The 23,337-nt window shown below is 39.6% G+C and overlaps 2 protein-coding genes across 2 annotated transcripts in view; both read right to left on the bottom strand.

Annotated features, from left to right (window-relative positions):
• Positions 1–29: 29 nt before the first annotated feature.
• Positions 30–19,665, bottom strand: bard1 (BRCA1 associated RING domain 1). Its single transcript, XM_058623346.1, has 11 exons — positions 19,472–19,665; positions 17,623–17,679; positions 16,831–16,979; positions 15,414–16,465; positions 14,853–14,933; positions 11,566–11,738; positions 7,205–7,331; positions 6,970–7,102; positions 5,582–5,674; positions 1,826–1,923; positions 30–482 (listed from the first exon to the last, which is right to left on the bottom strand). Exons 1-11 carry the CDS (start codon positions 19,561–19,563, stop codon positions 135–137), a joined length of 2,403 nt encoding a protein of 800 aa, XP_058479329.1. The 5' UTR covers positions 19,564–19,665; the 3' UTR covers positions 30–134.
• Positions 19,666–20,410: 745 nt separating this feature from the next.
• Positions 20,411–23,337, bottom strand: part of LOC131441184 (glucosylceramide transporter ABCA12-like) — a 47,210-nt gene continuing 44,283 nt past the window's right edge. The window contains exons 49-53 of the mRNA XM_058612323.1: positions 23,182–23,285; positions 22,907–22,999; positions 22,618–22,723; positions 21,831–21,968; positions 20,411–21,368 (exon numbers count right to left, since the gene is read on the bottom strand). Coding sequence (XP_058468306.1) covers positions 21,270–21,368; positions 21,831–21,968; positions 22,618–22,723; positions 22,907–22,999; positions 23,182–23,285 — 540 coding nt within the window. The 3' untranslated portion in view covers positions 20,411–21,269. The remainder of the gene's footprint in view (positions 21,369–21,830; positions 21,969–22,617; positions 22,724–22,906; positions 23,000–23,181; positions 23,286–23,337) is intronic.

Genomic DNA, 23,337 nt, shown 5'->3' with positions numbered 1-23,337 from the left:
AAGGAAAAAAAACATGTACAAGTTTGGATTAATGACCAGTTTATTCTTTGAGTTTTTGTTTGCATTTTGATTTGTGTCAGCTTAATCAGTCGATATTTAAAAAGCAATCCCAGACATAATGACTAAAATGGTGTTTAGACCAGTGTTTGTGGTTCTGGTACAGGGAGGAGCTGGAAGGCTGCGATGCATTCAATAATCCATGTGGAGGGTGCGGACCATACCTTGCCTCGTCTGACCACTCTGGGTTTGTGGGGACCCTGGGGGTCAAAAATGATGTACTGGGTGCAGAGGGCCTGGTCAGAACCTGGCAGGGCATGATAGGCAGCAGCACTCAGGGTTTGTGTCACATCACTGTCAGGCTTAGGCTTTCGGCTCAGGAGTTGACCTCCACCCTCTCGTAGCAGCTTAGTGAGCTCGTCCTTGGTAGGAGCCTTAAAGGAGCCCAGGAGGAAGAAGAAACAGCCATCGAAGAGTGGAGGAAGCTACAAAAGATGATATTTACAGAGAAGAAATTCAAGTATTGTTGAAAAGTTTGGTGATTTCTTAGCAGGGGAAGGTACCTGTGTCTATTGTCAGACTGAATCAAATATTGTTACTATGCCAGCACGGGGATAAAACCTCAGTCCTTGAGAGAGCAGGAAGACTTAAGTCTCCTCTTCTGTTTATGATGAAGTTCAATGCAGAATCATTTCCTATGCCACTAAATCTGGGTTCTGTGTACATAAATGCTTTGTATTTACTACATTACTGCAGAGCCAAAGACATTTTTATCAAGTCACTCTTCAGACAAACACAGAACCACTAAATGTTGCAGTGAATCTGGCGTACAGTTTCCGTCTATGAGCTATGGACACTGCACAGACATAATTCTCTGGTTGAAATTGGGGGGTCAGATATTCTCATGCTAGAAATACTCAATAGTTGGTATAAAGTTTAGATGGCGCCCGTTTTGAGCATACATGGCATAAAATGGCATAAAATATATAGTAGTATCGAAAAAACTCAGGCTTTATTTATTTTAACCTTTACAACTACAATGTGTAAATGTCAGAGTGAGAGAGACACCATCAACACACCAAATCACACACTGTACATTTTCCTAAACATGGTCTGCTCTGTTCCCAAATAAGCGTTACCAGCAGACTTTGTACTGGGGAGCTGGCAGGGTAACTTCAGTTTGACATTCAGCACAAGTGACTCCAACATTTGAGTTCTGCCATACAGCTCCTCGGGGTGATGCTACAAAAGTTCAGGGTTACAGTGAGCGTGTCAAAGCGGCTTACCAAGAGAATGTGTTAATTTTCGTGTCTGCCAATGCAGACTTAAAACTATAGCTCTATGTTAGTTTGTTTCTCAAGGTGTTTCAACTCTTCATGCAGCAAACATGAATCAAAGACATTGTGCATTAATGCCGTGCAGTATTATACAATTTTTTTTTTGAACAAATAGCTCTTGTGTGGAAGAAAAAATCAATACTCCAACTGCAGTAAAAAAAGAAAAAAAATTGAGGAAGTTTTATGGTCACAATTTTCAATCCCTGCTGAACTTTTTAGACTGCAGCCAATGAAAGTTGTTTCTATTGTTGCCATGGTTTCATTTGGAATGATCGTCTTGAAAATATGTTTACTCCTGAGTTGCTGTTGTCTTTCAAACTGCAGCAAGTCACTCCATCCCATAAAATGCCACTGCAATTACCAGGATTCAAAGTACAGAAGGTGTATTTCTGCTGATCTATGTGGTTTAAATAGAAATAATTTTAACAGTGCACTACTGTTGAAAAAAAAAAGGTTCACATACAGCATTTGAATATTTGTGTAACATTTACCAAGCTCAATCTGTTGATGCGACTACGCTGGGGACCTTCACCCGCTTCATGCTCTGTTTCGGGCATCCAATCGCCTGCCTGCAGACACGCCGCCACCCCTGGCATCAAAGAGAGAGAAAAAAACAATAGAGCCAGAGCTAATTATGTTGATTTGAAAGTGTGTGACAAGGCAAATACAATTGACAAGGAGGATGACAAAACCTGACTGTTCTATCACAATCAGTTGGAATGCTTCAAGTATTGGCAAAGCTGCGGTTGTTGACAGCAAAAGATGCCCATAGCATAATGGAGTTAATGATGCAACCCTCATTTTAAGGGTCTTGAGCTTAAGCAGAAGTCAAGCACCATCTCTTTATGCCTCTAGAAATTTAACCGAGTCAAACTGGAACAGTGCAACAGTCGGCATCCCTGCTTTTCTTGGTTTAAGAGAAAAACCTTGGCATTCAGTCTCTAAAGACAGAAAGTTTCCAAACTACAGGCAGATATAGACGGGATCACATATTTTAATGACCCTGCTAGTGTCACAGATTAAAGAAAAAATGTGCTCCTGAAAAAGACTCCCCAGCGAGTGTTCTGTCACTCAGTGTCGTGTTTTGGAGGAAGAGTTTCAAATTTGTACACTTTCAAACGAGTTTTGGGTTAGAGGGAGGAAAATATCAACAGTGTCAGCGAGATCTGAGCTTAAAAAAAAGACACTTTTAAATGCAGAGTATTTCACCGCATTTCTTACCAATGACAGACAAAAACAAATCCATAGGTCTAAGAATCGAGGTACCTACACATCTACATTTCACCACATCCGAACAACCACGTAATTAATTACATCTTCAGTTGCAGTTTAGTGTTCCAACGTCGTTGCTTCCATGCAGCGGCGAGATAAGGTGACATGAAAAGATTAGGCTGTGTGAAGTGTGTGTGTGACAATACAGCTCCTGCCGTTAAGTAGTAAATTACACACATTCATATAGTCTCTAGAGGGTGGAGTTAAATTACATTTCTTCATTTCCCTTAATTAGAGCATTCATTTTCTGGGACTCTGCCAGAAACTTGGGCTGAGAGGAGGGGCAATATGCGGGTTAATCACTGTGGACGACACTGCTCGGTGCTGAGAAGTCATTAGCATGTTTGCTAATTACCTTCATATAGACTTAAAGTGGAACACATCTAAAACCCTTTCGCTCCCCGAGTTAATGAATAAGTGAACGGTTAGATGAACCCACCTCTACGATTAAACAGGAGACCAAGCGGAACCATTATTTCATTATTAAAATCAACCATTAGAAAATGGGGTTTGACAAGTATGAAATTTCTGAAGGTCAACACCGATGCTTTGATGCACTCACTATCTAAAGCCAAATTGTTATTGCAAAGCAAGCAGCAAAACACCAGCCACAGTGGAGACCCTGGTTCAACTTCAATCTCAAATAACTGTGTCTGACAGAGCTGTGAACGTCCCTGAGCAGCCAAGTGTTGGGGTGAAGGACATGAGTGCTTGTAACCTCCATGTGTCAACAGTGGGTGAGGCCTTGACAAACACCTTAAGTACAGAGAAAAAAGAGAACATTTTTTTTTAGATTTAAAAAAAAAAGGAAAAAATGTGGGTGCATCAACCCTTTCCCACCAAATAGTGGAATTATAAAATCAATCTTAGGTTTGTGTCTCTGCATTGAACTTAGTTAGTCTAGCTTAGCGTCTAGACAAAAAGATGATAGAGAAAAAACATGCTTAAATATTGGGCTTAAAACGTGGAGCTTTATTTCTCTCTCTTTTCAGCTTTTATACTAAGCTAGACCAAAAGTTCTGTCTCCAGCTCAGACAAAAATATCCATTCTCCGAAAAACATTCTCTAAGTGTTTTCCCCCAAAAAGTTGCACGATGGATAAAAGGATTCTGATCAACATTTGATCTTTCATGAAAGCTCAGCTGAGGCTTTTAGCTAGAATGGAGTCCCATTAAAAAAGGGTATAAAGTTGATTTTCATGATGGATTTCGAATAGAACACTGAAGCTGCTGCGTTTCCAAAGGAAATGTGTCGCAAAGAAGCCCAGAAGCAATGAAGAGGTAAAACCTTGGCCTGGCTGACAAAGGCAGGTGACAGTGAGAGCTCAGCTGCTTGTGTGTGCTCACCCATATACACAAGGACAGTGACAGATAGGATGGCACAGTGACTGTCATGCAGCAGACAAGCTGTGTCAAGTGCTCAGCCTGCGTGGAGAGTAGGAGGGGCAGAATGTGGTCCAAACACAAAATCTTACACAGTGACACATGCACATACTTCAATACACACATTCAAAATGTGGAACATCTTTCTTGCAAAAGAGGGAGATAAGTGTGTATTACATTTTTACTCGACACACGCACAGTGAGCAGCACAACAAGGTGCCAGAACACCCTTTGACAGCAAGTCTGGTTTTACTTCCCCTGAAGGCCTCCTCTGCTTGTTGACTTGGTTTGACAATGATCAGAAATGTCCATCTTGCGATGACACAAACACCAAAATAGAGTCAACCATCTTTTCATTACACATGATGTGAAATCCTTTTTAGCAGTTTGATTCCCTAATCCCCTCCCCTAGTCACCCACCTGCTAAAAAATACTGCATTGTCATGTTTCCCACGACATGAAAGCAGTACATAATATTTAGAAGTTTAAGTTCCTGTCCTCAAAATGATGAGCAACGGATGAGAAATTAACAGCATCAAAGCATTGTTTATATCCCTCATTGCAGCCAGGAGAACACTTCAAATGTTGTTATTTTTCAAATAAAGGTTGAGTGTCAGAATAACAATCAGAACATTAGATATTAACTCCATGAGAGTCCTTATCCGAGGCTGAGGTGGCCGGCAGGTACAACGTTATTTGGGACATGGAGAAGAACCAAAAATTATTATTAATTCTTACTTAAAAAAAAAAGTTACTCCACAACCTTTGTGGAGCACAATCCATTTGTTCTGCCTCCTGGTTCTAACAGTTCAATAGTTGTCCTACACAGATGGGATTACTCTTTTCTGTGGTTGGGACACTCTTGAATGACTGGTGTTGTTAACAGAAATACCTTAACCATTAGAGATACAGTATATAAGAAAACTCACCACGATACAGAGAAACTATTTCTTTATGCTCAACCAAGCTAACCAGCTTTAGGTAATCACATCACATATGCAGATGTGACGTTTTTACGCTCTTGTCTTACTGCAATAGTGCTCTAGTACGAGTAATACTTACATTTTTTAATGTGTTCCTTCAAGACAGTGACTAACGGAGGAAATAAAGGTTTAATGGAGTTACACAGTTTAAAAAGACTATGGGAAATGAATCAAGCAGACATTTGCTTTTTATCTAATAATCTATAAAACTATTAGGTAAAAAAAACAACAACATGTAAATTAAAAGAAAAAGATGATGCCAATTATTTTGAAATAGAATTTTGTTCACTCTCTTGTCATTTGAGACTAAAAACATTTGATTCCCAAATTTGCCTCATGCTATCCTGAGCTCCGTTGATGGAAGAGAGTGTCAAAGCAATCTACACTGAATTAATGACCGTCAGGAATAAAGCACTGGGGGAACTGAGCACGATAAATATTCGAACATGATTGCCATTCATTGTTGTGCTTAACGCCAAGCTACCCTAAAATCTAGGACACAGTGCTTGGATCATTCGCGATAAATGTGGGTACAATCTGCTTCAGAACCACATTCCAACGGCCACGTTGTCAGGCGACAGTTAAAGCCAATAGCTCACTCCATACTTACAGCTGAATCTGACAACCCAGCAGCCAGCAAGAATACCCAGGAGGGTGGAGTAGGTGGTGGGCATGTGTCCTTCTGGCACCACAACGTGGCTCACTGAAGGAAGAAGACAGACACACAGAAAAGCCAAATTGAAAATGTACTAATGAATTGTGCTGCAAATGCATGAATAGCTACTGAGCTGAGACAACTAGACAGAAGGAGAGAGGGAGATGGAAGGAGGGGCCACCACATCTTGCAACAATATCAAAATAAACTAATTTGAAAGCAAACATACTGCAGTTTATCCAGAACACACATGGTTGTCGGTCTCTTTCAACACACATTTAAATTTTGAATAATTTCTACAAAAAACCAATATGTACATATGGATTGCAAAATGGCTACATGTAGTGCAAGTCTCACTGTTTTAATAATTCACAGACGTCCATTACTTCAAACATTTCATGTAAACGCATAAAAAAACCCAAGCAATGGCATATTTAATAAAAAATGCTTCAGACAAGGACACATAATTATAAGTTGATTAAAATTTAAATACAGGCTTACTGGCTCTTCATTCAACAAGTGAGCACAGTTGACAAGCACAAAATGAACGTAATTATATCCCCAGGGCAAAGCCTTCTTACGCTGTGAACTAATGGTGGATTTGTGTGGATTTGTCGCCTTGAATTCAAAATGGAAAACTCGTTCTCTGAAAAGCAGCACAGTGTTGGCCCCTCCAGTCAGAGAAAAAGAGTTGAGAGAAACATTTGTGTTTTTCATTAGTGCTTATTCATCATCGTGACAGTACCTCCAAACATTTTATGAGGAATCATTTCAATTACATTTGCTCTCTGGCGTTCCCCTAGTCGTCACTATGCAACGGTGAAGGAGCCTCTGTATCACTATGATGTATATTCTAAAACCACTTGTTAGTTACTGCTGAACTTCCATGAGGGAGAATGCTCAAGTGCCTTCTGTTGGCTTTAACAACACGAGAGTGTCTGCGTTTGATAGTAAAGCTTTTAAAGCTGGACTCTGTAGGTATTGTTAAAGTCCATTCAGATAAAAAAAAGAAATTCCATCTCAAAGGTGGTGGAAAACCCACTGGGTGGTCGAGTCTGAAAATTGTCCATTTAATACATCTTTCAATGGAGCCTGGGCACTCAAATAATGGTTGATTACTTATCAGAGTGTTTGGCAGTAAACAGACCTACCAGCTAAGGTCCCAGTGTAACAGTAATTGGCTGGTAGTGCAGTTAATCTGCAGTGTTGCCGTGAGCCTGTGTGTCACAAATAACAACATTAAAAAGCAATTATATGTACCCGTAATCTAAGGGGCTTCGCTTGGAGGTTTCAGCACACAGAGGAGGTTGTGTCTGACAAACACTAACTGAACAAAACACTACCTGAACCAGAAAAGGTGTCAGCCCTTCTTCCTCCCATTAGCTGCCCCAGTTTGTCCAGTTGAACCTGGGCTGGCCGAGGCAACTTGCTGGGCAGGAACACCACCATTTCATTACTCCTCACACAGTCACTCATCTGGGAAAGGACATAAGAACAAATTTTAGAAAGGTTTCCATCTATATTGCAAGAATATAAGCATTTGGGCCGTACAAATTCCAAGAGACGTTGGAAACATACCACAGAGAGACTGGCTGAGGGGCTAAAAGAAGCATTTGCATTTTGGGTTCCCTCTGTGGCTTCTCGGAAAATCTTCATCATCTCAAGACTCGCTGCACAGTCTGCAGGACGTTTTCCATACAGATTACTGTTTAGAGCATGCAGAAGATAAAGTGTGTCAGTTTCACACACATAAGCAGCAAGGCAGAGCGGCTTGTGACCACAGGGAGGGCAAAACATGTGAAAACAAACACAAATACAAAACAGTTAAGCAAATAGATTCACTCAAATGTGTTCACAATGAAATGAATACATATGTAAACAATGGCTACAGTTTCCTAACATTAACTGACTAACTTAATTGTTAAAACGAAAGGAAGAATATGCTAAGACATGCAATTGCTTTAAATTACATTTTTCTGCCAAATCATGTCCAATAATTCCATTTCTGTTCTCTAAGGAAAACCATGTTATGAAGAAAAGTGTAACTCATCATCATCATCACAATCTGCTACCATATTCTGCTTTGGAAAGTCAGCACTTCAAATTCAAATTGTTCGCTCTTGATTAGCAAGAAAATTAAGTTGGTCCTTGGTGATGTGCTATCAAACTGTGACTTTGACAAGACAATGCAGCTTTGACATTACTGCATTGCAAATCCAAGTCAAAACACGGTATTCAGTCAGTCAGTCATCATCTACCGCTTTATCCTCTGCCAGAGGGTCGTGGGGGGTGCTGTGCCAATCTCAGCTACATCGGGCGATAGGCGGGGTACACCCTGGACAGTTCGCCAGTCCATCGCAGGGCCACACAGAGAGACAGACAAACAACCATTCACTCTCACACTCACTCCTATGGTCAATTTAGAGTGTCCAATTTACCTATCCCCACATTGCATGTTTTTGGACTGTGGGAGGAAGCCGGAGAACCCGGAGAGAACCCACGCACACACGGGGAGAACATGCAAACTCCATGCAGAAAGGCCCTTGTTCCCGGGGCTCGAACCCGGGTCTTCTCGCTGCAAGGCGAGAGTGCTAACCACTACACCACCGCAAACACGGTATTTCTGTATATAATTTCATCAGTCAGTTTTAGGACTGACCATTCAGGATTTTTGCCACTCCAGTGCTCAGAGAAAAAAAACAATTTGACGATGTCACACGCGGCTTGTTCTGTGAAACTGTGCATCCATGTGTGTCATTCACTTTTTGGAGTATAATTGTTTGATATGAGGCCGAGATGAAATCCGTGCTGTACTTCGCTCATAGGTCATCATACACAACATACTAACGCAGAAAGAAAATTCGATATCAAAGGTGTGCGTAACATTACAGAGAAGACTCTTCAATTAATGACCAAAGTGTTGAGTACCATATTCCCATTAGAGATTCCGTGCAGTCTTTTTAACTGTGATACAATACACCCTTAGAATACAGCATGTGTAATCAAAGGCAGTACTGAGACTCAACTCCGGGATAAAACATACCACACCATGTTAGGGTAGGTTTGAGGGTGCCATCACAAACTAGAATATGGTCACCTTGATGAAAAGTGGCAGAGGAGAAAAGAATGAGGGAAAACAGTGCAGGAGGAGGAGGAGAGGAGACTGATAGGAGAACCAAACCCGGCAGGTTGTCTCAAAAAGATTAGGCGTCAGCAAAGATAACACCTGGGGGACAATTAATAGGTCCACTGGTCCATAAAATAATTCATTTGGTTTCTTACCCTAGCCACAAACACAAACAAACACAAATGTCCCCGATACATATGCACACAGACACACAAGTTGGTTTAGGCAGCTGTTCGTGAGAAGAATAGCTCAAGAAAAGTAATAAAGCATGGAAAAAAATGTGCAGGAGGTAAAGTCACAAACACTCTCCCACAGGCCTCTGCCTAAGCACACCAGTGGGAGGATGGCAGCGGTGTTTCGAGTGGATACCCACTGTAACCATGATGACTGTTATGCCAACTGTGGGAAGGAGATTTAAATATGAAGTTCAAGCAGTACAGAAAGGCAGAGAAGTGTTGCACACTCTCACACAAACAATTGAAATTTTGATTTAATTGAATCTACAGATATGCATTTAAATCCCCACAGTGGAAGCCTGGGGCAAACATTTTAGGAAGTCTATTCAAAATTCAAACTCAGCTTAAGATCACCCAACATCTAAGAGAGCTTTTGAACAAACAAGGCCTGCATGTATTTCTAATCAAAAGGTTTCATCAGTAAAAAAAAAAAATCCACTCCGAATTTGGCCTAATGGTTGGATCATCTTGGCAATACAGTTTATATTGTATATATTGTATAAAGTAGATTACACACCCAAGACCTGCATTGTATTGTTGTTGTCATGCAGGTGCCCCTTTCTTGACAGCAAACCCTTTCTTATACATCTCCAATGAAAAGAATAAGAGCCGAAACTCTTCAGAGCTGTACACTCCATTTTGACAAGAGGGAGAGACTTCAACATTGACATTATACATGATGAAGTGCACTTGGAAGGCTGGAGAGAAAATGAAAATAATATCCACTCACTAAAAGCATTGTCATATCGATATTATAAAAAAGGCGAGTTTCCTGTGGTATACAGACGAAAAGCGGCATTTCTCTTTCCTTTGCAACTGTGTGTTTTGTTGTCGAACAAACACCAGCTTGTTTGCTATTTCTTAGTGAACTCTTATGACTTATATATGGAAAAATGCTATATTTATGAAAGTGTGTGTGAGTGTATGTGTAAGGGAGTGTTTTCCCTTCCCGTTGCATTTTGTATGCATGAAAATTGTTATAAAAATAAAATCGATTGATTTGTTTCCCCGTCGACCATTTACACTTTGTTCGGCATTTTGAAACCAGCATTGTTTACATCCATGTTTTTATGCTCACTGCCTCTATTGGCACATTGCAGCATTTTTCAATATAGTATCACCAAATGTAATGGCAGCGCAATAGCGGTAGTTTCTAGGCCTCAATGCATTTGTGTGGTAAACTGAGAAGGATTCTATTCATAAAAACAATGTCAATGCATCTATAAAAATCTTTCTTATCTTTCAAACCTGAAGTCCACACAAACAAAAACCCAGACAAACAATGATCTGCAAAACTTGTATGTCTATGCCCTAAACTGAGGAGAAAACAACACATTAGGGATTGCTTTGCCTCCATAGTGTGCTCTCGTGCGAGTGCATGTGGAAAGAAGAAGCCTGAGGCAAGGATTGCATTTATCATGTCATGTCAGACTGACAGCTTTTTGCCTTTCAAACATGTAATAAAAGGTGAAAATGAGAAAACGTAAGACTCTGCAAACAGGTCATATCAAAGCCAAATGAAATGAAGGACAAAATTGATAACTTGCATCTCAGTGATCGTAAAGAGAGAATTTACAGGCCAACCCTGTGACCCTGGTCAGCTCCCCTATTGATCCCAGTGATAAACCAGCCTTTTTCCCCTCATTACAGACATTGTGCTACACATTTACTCTGCCTCCACCGGCCAGAAGCGCTGATTCAGCATCAACCGATTGCCCAACAAATAATCAGCATTAATCGACTACTATGCACCCATGTACTGCACTACCACATGCCCCGTTCTTAATTATAAAGATGGTACGATGACTCGTAAATGGAAACTCAACGATTTATTGAATAAGTGGAACCTCTCAGAAATGCAATGCAATGAAATACAATAAAGAGTGAGAGTTGTACGTGAATTTGACTTAAATCAAAAGGTGTTTGTTACCCATTTTGTCAACCAATTACACTGAAGAGTGAAACATAACAGAGATCAGATACGCTGGGTAAATATATCATGGTAAAGTAATTGGATTCAGTAATTTTTTTTGGTGTTAACGACAAAACAGGTGACATGCAAGCGGAGGTTACTTCTTTTAGAGAGAACATAAATGTAAAGAAGGACATATAAAGTATATCCTGTTTGTATAACTTCTGTGTTAGAGGACTCAGACTTCAGAATCCACTTCAGTGGTGCTGCTCTATTTCATCAAACCCGACCCATTTAGATAAAAGGCTGTGATTGGCCCAACCTGTCAGAGAACAGATGGATACCTGTTTGAATGAAGAGGGCAGTCTCATGTGCAAGAGCCATAAACCAAAGCTGAAAGGTCTGACTTCCACCCGAGGAGTATTTTTAGCCATAAGTAGAACATTTTTCAAATTAATCTAATTCTATATGAAACAGTATTCTGAAATCAATAATAAGTAAACCATATTGGAAAATATAATTTTTAAATTACTGTTCTGCAAGACCTTTTTCACAGAATGACACATTACATGCACAGGTGTGATTTTGTGGTTTACATTATACACTTGAGCTAGGTACCTAGTATTTATAAAAATAAAATAATAATAATAATAACAACACTTACAGCACATTCTGAGAGGCTCCCAGCTGCAGCAACAGTTTGACGATGGCTGAATGTCCATTCCTTACGGCATCATGCAGAGGAGAGTCATTTTCATAGCCAGGCGTGTTCAACAGGGCTCCGTTTGAGATCAATGCCTCTACAACTGCTATGTGACCCAGGTTACATGCCTCATGCTGAAACAAAAAGGAAAAACCATGACAAGTTATCACACTCTGCTTTGATCTGGTTTTCCTCCTGCGCTTCAAAAAAATTGCTTTCTAAATACTCAACTATTTTGAATCCCTATAAATATTTTTTTTTTTTATTATTCCATATGATGCATTTGGTGATGGAGTTGCTTCAAAATGTTCAAACAATTCTGATTATCCAGGAAGCAACATATATTATATTATATATACAGTAGTTGAATTATTGTGAGTGTTTTCTTCACCTTTTCGTTCATTAATTAAGTTAAGGTAGTTTCAAATGTATTATATATAGTTATATATAAAATTTAGTGGGAAGTTAGTCCTGATTCCAATTCAGGTATTGTCCATGTAGCTCACACACACACACACACACACACACACACACACACACACACACACACACACACACACACACTCTGAAGACCTCTGTGGAATTATTTCACCCCCAAAACAACAAAAATATAATATCAAGCAAATAATAAAATTGTCTAGAATTTAAAACTTTACTCTCCCCGTTTCCAAACCATGCTGATAAAGAACAGGGTTTGACACCGTCTGTCACCACTACTGTATTTAATGCTCACCATTTCTAGTTTATTTATTCAAAGATAACAATCACAGTCCAAGGTACATGTAACATGTAATATGTCATATGTTATCAGGGATGGGCAGTATTTCTAATACATGTATTTAAAATACGTATTTCAAATACAAAATACTATTTTGTAATTTGTATTTTATTGAGATGATGAAAATGCCTTCGTATTTTGTATCAAAATACTTCAGTGTTGTGTATTTTTGTATTTTCAAAATACTGTAAAATACTTTCTGCTATGGGCATGCACATGATTGCACTCACAACACAAAACGTACAGTGCTGCAGATTGAGTCAGGTACTTGGTACTTTGTCCTTACCTGTCAGAAGTTGTTTCAAAGCAAGTTGAGCAACCAAATTGACCTAGTTTATTTTAGTAACACATTTATTCTCAACCATGAATCACTCTTTTTATGGCATGTTCCTGTTCAGTGTAATTTTAGGTGTTCTTTGTAAGGCTAGGCTATTTCACTTTTGAATTTTAGCTGCTAACTAACTCGCTGTGTTAGTTTCACTCTCTTTGATTTCGCCAGTGAACATTCAAAGAATCACGTTTTTAAAGTTATTGTTGTTACACGGTTTCTGTTTGTTTCATGTAGCCTATAGCCTACATAGGAGTTGTGTATGTCATTGTCAATATGTGGTTAGGGTTAGGGACACTGGATGAAATCCACGCCGAATATGGGCTGTCACATGAAGGTGTTGTTGCTACAGTAACAGACAATGGGTCCAATTTCGTCAAAGCATTTAAAGAATTTAATATTTCAGCAGTGTGTGTGGATGAGCAGAGTCAAAACGATGGAGAAGATCTCTCATTTATCGCAATAGACTCTTCAGACTCCGAGGAAAATGAGACTGGCATTATTTTACCAACTCATTTGCGATGCGCGTGCCATACTCTAAGTCTGGTTGCGAGAATTGATGCAAAAAAGGCCATGAAAGAACACACTAGCTTGTCGTGTCTTAACAACTCTACAATGGGAGAATGTTCTGCACTGTGGAACGCAGCAGGAAGGCCTAAAAGCGCTGAAGTGGTGTCTGCAGTACTGAAATTCAGGTTGATTTCACCTTGTGCGAAGCATTGGAACTCTCTATAGGACAGCCTTCATCAGCTCTGCAGCATCCACAAGACACTCCATGATCTCATGACAGAGTTAAACCTGCCATTGTTTAAGGATGCAGAGATGGAGTACATTGAAGAGTATACCAAAGTCCTGAAACCCCTTGCACAGGCAATTAATCGATTGCAGAGCCAGTCACCGTGCTATTACGCAGAATTAATTCCAACCTTATTTGCAATAGAGGCTAAGCTTGAAGCTCTGCATGTCAACAACCTCCGTTACTGTTTGCACCTTCTGCATGCCATAGTGGATGGTTTCCAGTGGAGATTTGGTGCCTTTCTAGATCTTCAACCAGAAGTAAACGAAGCGATCCTGGCAAGTGTGACCCATCCGTACTTTAATATGCGCTGGCTGCCTCCACATATGGCAAGTAAAAACAAATGAAGTTTATATTGGGATGTCTAACATGAGGGGTCAGCATATCTAATCTGTAGACTGATTATGGAAGGAGTCTCTTGCTTTCAGATGTTTTTCCAGATGCTGTGCACAAGTGAAGGGATAGACGAAAAAGGCTTTTAGAAAGAAGTATTTTGTAGTATTTTGAAAATACAAAAATACAGTATTTTATTTTGATACATTTTTGGCTGCTGTATTTTGTAGCTTATTTTGATACATTTTTAAGGTGGGTATTTTGTATTTTATTTGGAAATACATTTTGATGTATTTGTGCCCATCCCTGTATGTTATCACAGCTTGTCTTGACAAACAGAATTATACACAAGTGTTCCTTCAACCTTGCAATCGTAACATTTGCTGCATGGACAATAACTGAAAACAGGTAAAATGATGCTGAAAGTATATGCCTCAAAAAAATAAAAACACACACACACACATCAAAAAGATGTAAATGATTACAGCTTGTCATGTCAGCTCCACGGCCTTCCTAGATGTATACAATCAGTCAGATCTCAACATGTCAAGCTCTGGCAGCAATTTTCAAAAAAAAAAATAGCTGCAAACTGTCAAAACTCTCATTGAAAACTCAGGTTTGAGTGGAGAATCTTGACATCAAGTAGCCAGACTGCTCACAGGAAGTAAATTACTGAAATAATATGGTGGAAAACAGTCTCATGTTCGATCTATAAAGTAACAAACAGTCGCACAGCGGCAGCAATTAAGGCTTTGGCAGTGAGTTGTTTGGAGCCAACTTTAATCTAAAGTACGAAAAGAGCACAGACTGTTTTGGGGGTAAAATAAGCATAAAAAAGGCTGTAGTTACAGTGCTTGATAAACTCAAGATTAGAAACCATGACACACACAACGGGAAAGTGGAAATACCCATGGACCATGTAGGAATATTATTTGTATTGAATACATGTATCATTTTGTCCCCACACAACAAATGCAGCTCTCAAATGTATTATTTGTTTAAATTAGTCTTACCAGCGGGGTCCACCCAGCATTGTCCTTCAGGTTGGGGTCTGCTCCCTGGTCCAGCAGTTGTTTGACAGCTTCTACATCTCCCTGAAGCACAAACCTGAGGTCAGCATTGCAAACTTGTTAATGCAACCCTTCAAACACAGCAGCTGATCCCAGTGCACCAAAGCCCCTGTCTATATCAATCACACTCCACAGTGGGTAATTGATTACCTTGTCTGAGATCCAGAGGGGGATTACAGCTCTGTTTACAAGGATTACTGTAAAATGGTTTATTCTCAACAGACCAGAACATGACTGAAGACAAATCATCTGAAGACAAATCATGTTGGAGGCACAGGAACAGAAGAAATATAAACCAGCAAATTTGTGATCGGTGCAGAAATCAAAGAAACGTAAGGAACATGAATGATCTTACATTGTTTTTACATGGCATGAATAGTAATTTCAAAGAAGTTTCTAATTTAATTTTGATTAAACTAATTCATATTAGATTAGCTCATATGTTTGTAGAAACAAGAGACGCCTAAGTGGCCGACATAAGAAAACAAAAAAACATCGCTCTACCTTTATCGCAGCTAGATGCAGGAGGGTCTCGCCCTTGTGGTTCCTCTTCATAACTGCAGGACTTCCTGTGCTGGGTCTTCCGAGAGGGGAGAGGGATTTTCTACCAAATGAGGGGCTCTGCTCTCCTCTGCATATTTTGTTGCTCTTTCCATCTCTGGGACTAGTCAACAATCGAGGGTTATGGACCACAGGCGATATCCCACCTGGAGATTTTCTCCTTCCACCAGGGGAAGCCCTTGGTCTTTTTGGTGTGGTCTCCAGGTTGCCGTGTTTCTCTGCCACCGTAGTTCTTTTTGCGGAACGCTTTAAGGGAGAAACATTGCCCTGTTTTTCAGGATCACCGTTTGGCTCGAGGTCATCCGCAGACGGCGTCTTTTGCTGGATGACACTGTCTGACATGCTTTGATCAGCTGATGCTTGGTAATTTATTTCAGTGGTGCTGGCTCCAGTGGGGCTTTCCATCATGGTGCTCCTGCCAGAGCTGAGGTCATTCGTATTCTCCTGTGGCACTTCAGGCTGAGGCTCGTCAGCGATGACAGTAGGGCTTTGGAATGAAACCCTTTTACTCGACCTCTTTGTCCCTTCTGCACAGTGCTGCTCCATTCCCTTTAAGGCATCTTCTTCCTCGGAGATTCCCCATTGCTTATTTATGGTCTCCAGCCTCTCCTGCTTCTTTATCTTCTGTTTGGTCGGCCTTTGTGTGGTCCGAGTGGGTCCTTGCACCTTGGCCTTCCTGCTGGCAGCCTTTTTTTTTGTTGACCTCTTCGTCCGCTGTGTGTTCCCACTGTTGCATCTTTGAGAAGAAGAGCCAGAGTCTTGAGAGGATGAGGTGAAATTGAAAACTGACAGGTCCTGTTGTTGAGCAGTAATGGTGTCTGGCTGTGCAGCAGCTGTTTCTCCAGAAGACCTGCTGTCTGGTAAGGTGACCTCTGAAGATTTCTCCACTGTGCAGCGTACCTTTCGACTGCGGGGGCTAAACCAAATCTTGACGCTTTTCTTGTGTTTCAAGATTGGGCTCTCGGGTTGCGAATGGATCTCAGCCACAGAGGAATCTGCAAAAAATGTAAAGTAATTTAATAAGAATAATAACCTTTAGTTAATTGCAAGTCTTTGCTGTGTTAATTCCATCACAGAAAGCCACAGATTTGTTCATGCTAAACTACTTGCAAACTAAAATGCTACCTTGGTTGACTGCACTGCAACTACTGTCCTTACCAGGATCCTAGATAGGCAATACAGGAAATAAACCCCAGGAACTACCCACTTATTCTGTCATTCAGGGATTAGAATGGTGCAAACTGATAGGAGGAGGTGTGAACAGAGGATCACAGGGGAGAGAAAGTGAATAAGACACATGGATTTAAGAAGATAACTTTTAATTATGTTTTCAAGCCACTATATAATGTCTACCATCTACCTGCTTGGTCCATGGGATTGAGTAGGGACTCCAAACCACAGAAGAGCTGTATAATGCTGCTCAGCTGCCTGTTGATTTGAATGTCCTTCACCCACGCAGGGCTGTGACACACGACGCAGCCATCTCCTGCCTGGGGGCCAGCACAGGACCTGAGCAATTAACATTATTTGGATTAGGAATCTACTTCACAGTTCAGGAAAAATAAATACAAGCTTACTGATTGACTTTTTTTTTTTAAGACCATTCAGTCATGAAGCATAAATTAAGGCTCTAGACACATTTGGCACTATTAACTACGTACTGCAAGGAAACCATGCAACAACCATGCATACACAATATCATATAAAACAAGCAGCACCCTGCATCTAATTAAAACCTTTTCCTAATTTATAAAATTGCTTTAATTTCCATGTCCTTTGTATGTTGTTTATACATATACTTATAAACGATTACTGCTGAATATAACAGACTGGCTATGTGGTAATAATAATTATAATAATAAAATAATCTAATCTGTTAATATAATACATGTGTATAACAATATAAATATCTGATTAATCTATTTTAGTAATTATACAGATAATAAAATTCAGCAACAGATCCTTATGTCAGCGTTTGTCATAGGAAAGACACTGCAGGTATTAAACAATAATAATGGTTACATTCAATGTAAGGGTGACAGTGAATCAAAGCACAATATGTAAAACAATATAAAACCCTTGCACAGACAAACATAATGGAATGAGCAAATTCAATGTCTGAGTAAAACTTGTTAAGCTGAGGTTGCCTTACCTGCACAGCATATGTTCACACATACCCAGACACACTGGTTCACTCATTAAATTCGAGCTGAAAAAACAAACAAAAAAACAAACACAGTCAGTGCACTCATACATGGTCAGCTGGCTCAGCTCCATCACAGCGAGTATCAGAGCACCCCAGAACTCCTGTGTGCTCCTACGGAAAGAAAAGGTATCTTCTTTATAATCAAAGACACATCAGCTAACGATTAATCTGTCAATTGCATTCTCTATTACTTGATTTGTTTTGTCCAAAGATTTCAGAAAATGGTGGAAAATGGCAACCTTTACTTTCCAAACCATAAACTGAAAACACCCTCAAATGTTTTTTTTTAACAGATATTAAGTTTACTGTCATAGAAGAGCAAAATAAATCTTGTGACTAATTCTGGGATCAATTAATCTGACAGAGTAGTATCAGTATGCAGTCATATAACTAAAGTATAGGGCAAAATGAAAATCACTAACTGAAAATCACACTATCTATGAGGAAGATTCATGTCATTATTCATGTCAAATGAATAATCTTAAATATAACGACTAGTTTCATGTGAGCACACATTGCTGGGGGAACACCTCATCAGTAACATTCCTACTGGACAAAACAAATAGCTGGGCAATGAGGGGAGTAGTAACCCTGTCAACCCCTCTGACCGAGAGCATCCCAAGCAGCGGCATTACAAGTTGATTTGGTAATGGCAGTGATGGTGGAGGCAGGATAAAGCAGTAACTGGGATTTCAGGCCATGTAGAGAGTACATTCAATATGACTTCTGCACCTGAATCCACTAACACAGTGAAAAACCTCTCCTCAACTTCTTACAGACTCTTCAACTGCTGTTATCCAGCTGGGTGTACTAGAGCAGCATCCAGAATGTGAAACAGCTTCTTCCTTATGACAGTCAGATAGCTCCATATCTTGTCACATCCAGACACTCACCTGAACTTTTCACATCTGTCACACAAGCAAATGCACATTTACACCATTTGCAGCAGAAACTATACTGCTATGATAGCACTCATTTTTAACTGCATTTACGCTACAGTGGTCTTCCTGCAACTCTCTAGCAAGGAAATGTGTACATTCACAATCAGACTTTTATCCAATGCTTTTGCCAAGTTTTGTCATGTTTATGTTTTTTGTCATTATAGGCATCTAGTTTTTAGTGAATTTTAGAATTGTAGATATTCCAGTTTCTAGTCACAACGTCACAGTGGCTAATCTTAGTTCAAGATCTCTTCTCAATAATAATCAATCAATATCTCAAGATATCTTTAATCATCCTCAATTACAGATATGTTCATTGTCCTATTTAGATATTTTAAATTAAGTTTCAGATAGCCAGAATTAAGTTGTAGATATCTGAAACTGGAATTGGAGTCATCTACAATTATTCGCAACTGAATTGTAGATAGCTATAATGACAAACCCCATACACATGAATGGCAAAGTAACGTCATTCTGACTTATAAAAACCTGAATTGCAGACATCTGGAACTATAGTTTTAACTAGTAAGAATGACGTCACGTATATCTACAACCACAATTCATATTCGTCACAATGAAATTACGACTACTCAAAATTACGCCACAAATATCTGCAATGTTAAATCCGGGTAGTAAAACTTAACAGGCTTAACATAAGCATATGCGTAACAATAATGACACACTATAGGCTAACGCTGAACTCATCGACTGCTGTGATTGACTGTAGTAAAATTAAGTTGTGGCAGATCGAATAAGCATTAATGGGTTGACATAATGTCTGGGGAAAACGCGTTAGACGCTCCTGCATTGTAAAAAGCCAGGATCACGACTAGCAGCTGCACACTTTAACGTACCATTTCGAGCAAAGCAGCAGCTGGCGAAACCTCGCAGCAGCCTCTTTAGTGTTCCTCCAGTCGTCCGTCTGCGTGACGACATCGTTATCCATTTCTAAGTTTGTTTTCCTGCCTCACCTGGTGTGAATGCAATACTTTCGTTCACGAACCAACATTACAAAACAAACAACGGCCACTTCCTGATTACTTGCATCTCCCGCCAAATTGGAGGAAGTCGTAAATGTCGTCGCTACGGTGATGACGTAGTTTCCGACATGGAATGTAAGTAAAGCATGGGCGGTATCAAGTTACAGAAAGGGGATTATTATTATTATTTGACAAAACACTATATGGACAAATATTATGTTTTCTTTATAAATCGTTTAACTTTATATGAGTGTTCATACAGATAAATATAAATGATTGGAAAAAAATACACCAGATTCAAAATTAAGTAAGTAAGACTGAATCTAAAGTCTATTCAGTGAATGAATGTTTAGAAATCATTAGATTACTCTTTTGAACTAATTTTGAATGTTTTAGTCTGTTGTTCATTGTGTTTTTTTCCCCTCATCTGTTCCCTTTAAACAGTGTAATGTTCATGAAAGCTGGGTCAAAAAAATAATACTCACAATAACTGCAAGCTTACTAATATATTATCATAGCTTAAATGCAATAATCAAATGCTTTTTTAAAACCCACTGAAGAAGACAATTGAGCTTGAATCAAGTGCTGCATCCACTCCACTATGGCAGGATATCCACAGCTTATCCAATAAAAACTAACAAAACTAAAGTCTTTTTTGTGAGTGTGTATTTTATCTTCAGTTTTGCTTCAACCTAGGAATATATCCATTTAGCTCCCAAAGTCAAAAAGTCAATACTTCATGAAATCAACTCTAAAACACAGATTCTGTACTCCATAACACAAGTACATACAAAAAGGTAAATAAACAGCCACTGCATTTGAAAAATAGCTTTATTAGAATTGTAAAAAATAGTCTTGGTGCATTCAAGGCCATTTATACTGGTCCAAAGTAAGAAAGGAAAGACTGCATTAAATATTCAGTTTATTCATCTAAAAGTTAGAAATGCCCTTAGAGGATGTGTTAATAAGTAAGGGAAAAGTGCATATTGAGGGTGTTTGTAAAGAAGATTTAATCCAGAAGGCACATTTACACATTCCTCAGAATAAAAAAATTACTGTGTGAGTGATATATATGTATATAATCAAAATCAAAGTGATTTTTCTAAAGTACAAATCTCAAGGAAAAATACATGAAATATCTAATGCTATTGATTTACAATGGTATAATATAAAGTAAACAATACATAGAGAGAAATTGAAATCAGTGCTTCCCAAAGTGTAGTCATGTTGGTAATCACAATTATTTTTAATCAACATTGATACCATGGTTATTTATGACAATCATTACCATTAATTGGCAATAGGGATACAATGTTTTGATTTCAATGGTATCAGTGGTTTACTTCTGTGTTGTGTTATATGAGTTGTTGTTTTGCAAAAACATTTAGGGGTTTCAATCCTATCTGGTCCACATGCTAAAAGCTGTCCATCTCTAAAATTGAAGGTTAACAAATTAGTGTTGTTATGTGACTTGAAAGAGAGGAAACACTTCAGTTTTCAGTTTATACACTTTTTCCACCTGTGCAAATGTGTGTGTGTGTGTGTGTGTGTGTGTGTGTGTGTGTGTTGTTCTGCTACTAATTACAGGATATGCTAGATTTGGATTGTTGTACAAATGAAAATGGGAGTTACCCTTTACATCTTTAGTAAAGAGACTTAAAAAATGTCTGCTCTATGTTTCTACTGTCTTAAGGGAGTCTGCGTCATCACCCTCGTCATCAATTGGTATGGTGTCCATGCCAATTTTCCCCATGGCAAAGTTGATGAAAACCTGTAACCAGAAACAGTGTTAAGGAGCTATGATAATTCTATAAATGTGCCTTAAATCTTAGCTAACCTGCTGAAGAGTTTTCCTCCCTAACATCCCGCTCTTTCTCCTGCCCATGGTATCTTCCACTCCCAAAGCCCCAAAAGGGCAGAGTGGTTGAAGAATACCAGCACTGGCTGCATATAAAGCTCATGAATTCTCTCCTGAACTCATATTACATTTATTTTCCCTCAGGCATACCCTCTGTCAGTCTCCCTCTGCCTCCTTTTAGACTTTCACTACTCAATCTTTCACTCTCACTCAGCTTTATTCTGTCACTGACTCCACTCTCACCTTCTCTCTTCCTCTCTCATCTCCCCTCCCTTTTTTTTCTGTCCCTTGCTACCAACCACCCACCCCTACAAAACCTCACACTAGTTTACCTTCTCTTTCTGTTTATGTCCTGTCTCTTTTTTTTTTTCTCACCTCATCCAGTGTGGTCTGGCTCACAGAGAAGTGTTTGATCTGCAGAGCAGTCTTGTTTGACTCCAGTTGGTCGAAGATGTCAGCCACCCCTCCTGGAGCAACTGGTACGTGGTACTCTACCATAGTGGAGTGTTGGTCCTGTGTGTATTGAAAAAAAAAAATGCACATGGTGAGGGTTAAATATTCTGCTTGTGTGTAAAAGGAATACATAGGGAACTCTTTGCGAACATATTCTAACATAATAACTTTCCAGTTTGTTTTACTGACCACAAGTAGCCAAAATAATCAATGAATTTGTCTATGAAAACATAGAAAATTGACATAGTCATCTGGTTTGAAATGTGAAGCCTAAGAAGTAGGCGTTAGACACTGGGGACAACTTTACTGGTTAAAAAATACATTTACATGGAGGTCTATCTCACTTAATTTATAACATCGATAAAGGTTTTCTGAGGTTTTTTTTTGTGGAGTTCAAGTCTCAATTACCAATTTGAGCTTTTATTTAATAGATCAGAATGTCAATTTTAGAAATTGTGGTCCCATTTAGAAGAAAATATGCAACAAAGCACATCACACACAAGTGTGACTGACAGCTAGTATCATCCAATAAGTGCCTGGTTGCACACGATCCCTAAATAAATAACTGCTACCAAATGCTTGTATTAGAAGCAATATCCTGCCACTTAAACTCTCCAGCTAGAAAGATTTACACATAACAATGAATGCCATTCACTGTCGTGCAGCATTCCAGTGCAATGCACTGTATTATAGTCTCCTTAAAGCTCACCTTGAGGTAAGTGCTGGGGAATCTGCGCTGCATGAAGCCAGTGATTGCCTCGGCATCACAGGAGGCTCCAGCCAAGTACATCTTCACAGTAAACCCTTTGCCAAACCTGCACAAAGGAGATTTTGAGGAACAGAGCATACAGTATATAACATTATGTGCAGGGTGAGGTGGCGGCGGGGCAACTGAACATTCAGCTGCACGAAGGGCCACAGGAGGGTAGAGAAGGAGGATATGAAGGGGTAGGAGAAGCAGTAATTGCTGGATTGGAGGATGAGCAAGGGTCACTAACCTGTTCTTAATGTGCTGCAGAGAGCCAAGGCATTGGAACTGACCTTTCACCATGATGGCAAGACGGCTGCACAGTGCCTCACACTCCTCCATGCTGTGAGACAGTGACAAAAGAGACAAAGACAAAAGGTCATACCAGGACCCTTAGAGCTAACACTAATTAGAAGTACCTGCTGTCACACATAAATATAAATACATTAGCACACCTGATTGTTATCCTGATAACCAACAACATGTAATAAATCACTCTCTGTGATATTGTGATATCGCCCTAACCTGTGAGAGGTGAGGACCACGGCACATTTTCCTTTCACTTCCTCGGAGATGATTTTCCACAGGTGACGCTTAGTGCGAGGGTCCATGCCAGAGCTGGGCTCATCCTGTGGAGAAGAGGAGGTGTGAGAGGAGGGCAGCAGGGTGTGAGAACATAAG

Source organism: Solea solea, chromosome 2 (assembly GCF_958295425.1).
Source record: "Solea solea chromosome 2, fSolSol10.1, whole genome shotgun sequence".
Classification (NCBI taxonomy): Eukaryota; Metazoa; Chordata; class Actinopteri; order Pleuronectiformes; family Soleidae; genus Solea; species Solea solea.
This window is presented reverse-complemented; position numbering and strand designations above follow the sequence as displayed.

Bases quoted from the DNA above. Each gene is read 5' to 3' on its own strand.
- bard1 (XM_058623346.1), bottom strand. From the start codon at position 19,563: ATGGATAACGATGTCGTCACGCAGACGGACGACTGGAGGAACACTAAA. The intron at 7,332-11,565 runs GTAAGTGTTGTT...TGCTCTAAACAG, and splicing joins GGAGCCTCTCAGAATGTGCT to TAATCTGTATGGAAAACGTC. The intron at 7,103-7,204 runs GTATGTTTCCAA...GTCCTTTCCCAG, and splicing joins CCTCAGCCAGTCTCTCTGTG to ATGAGTGACTGTGTGAGGAG.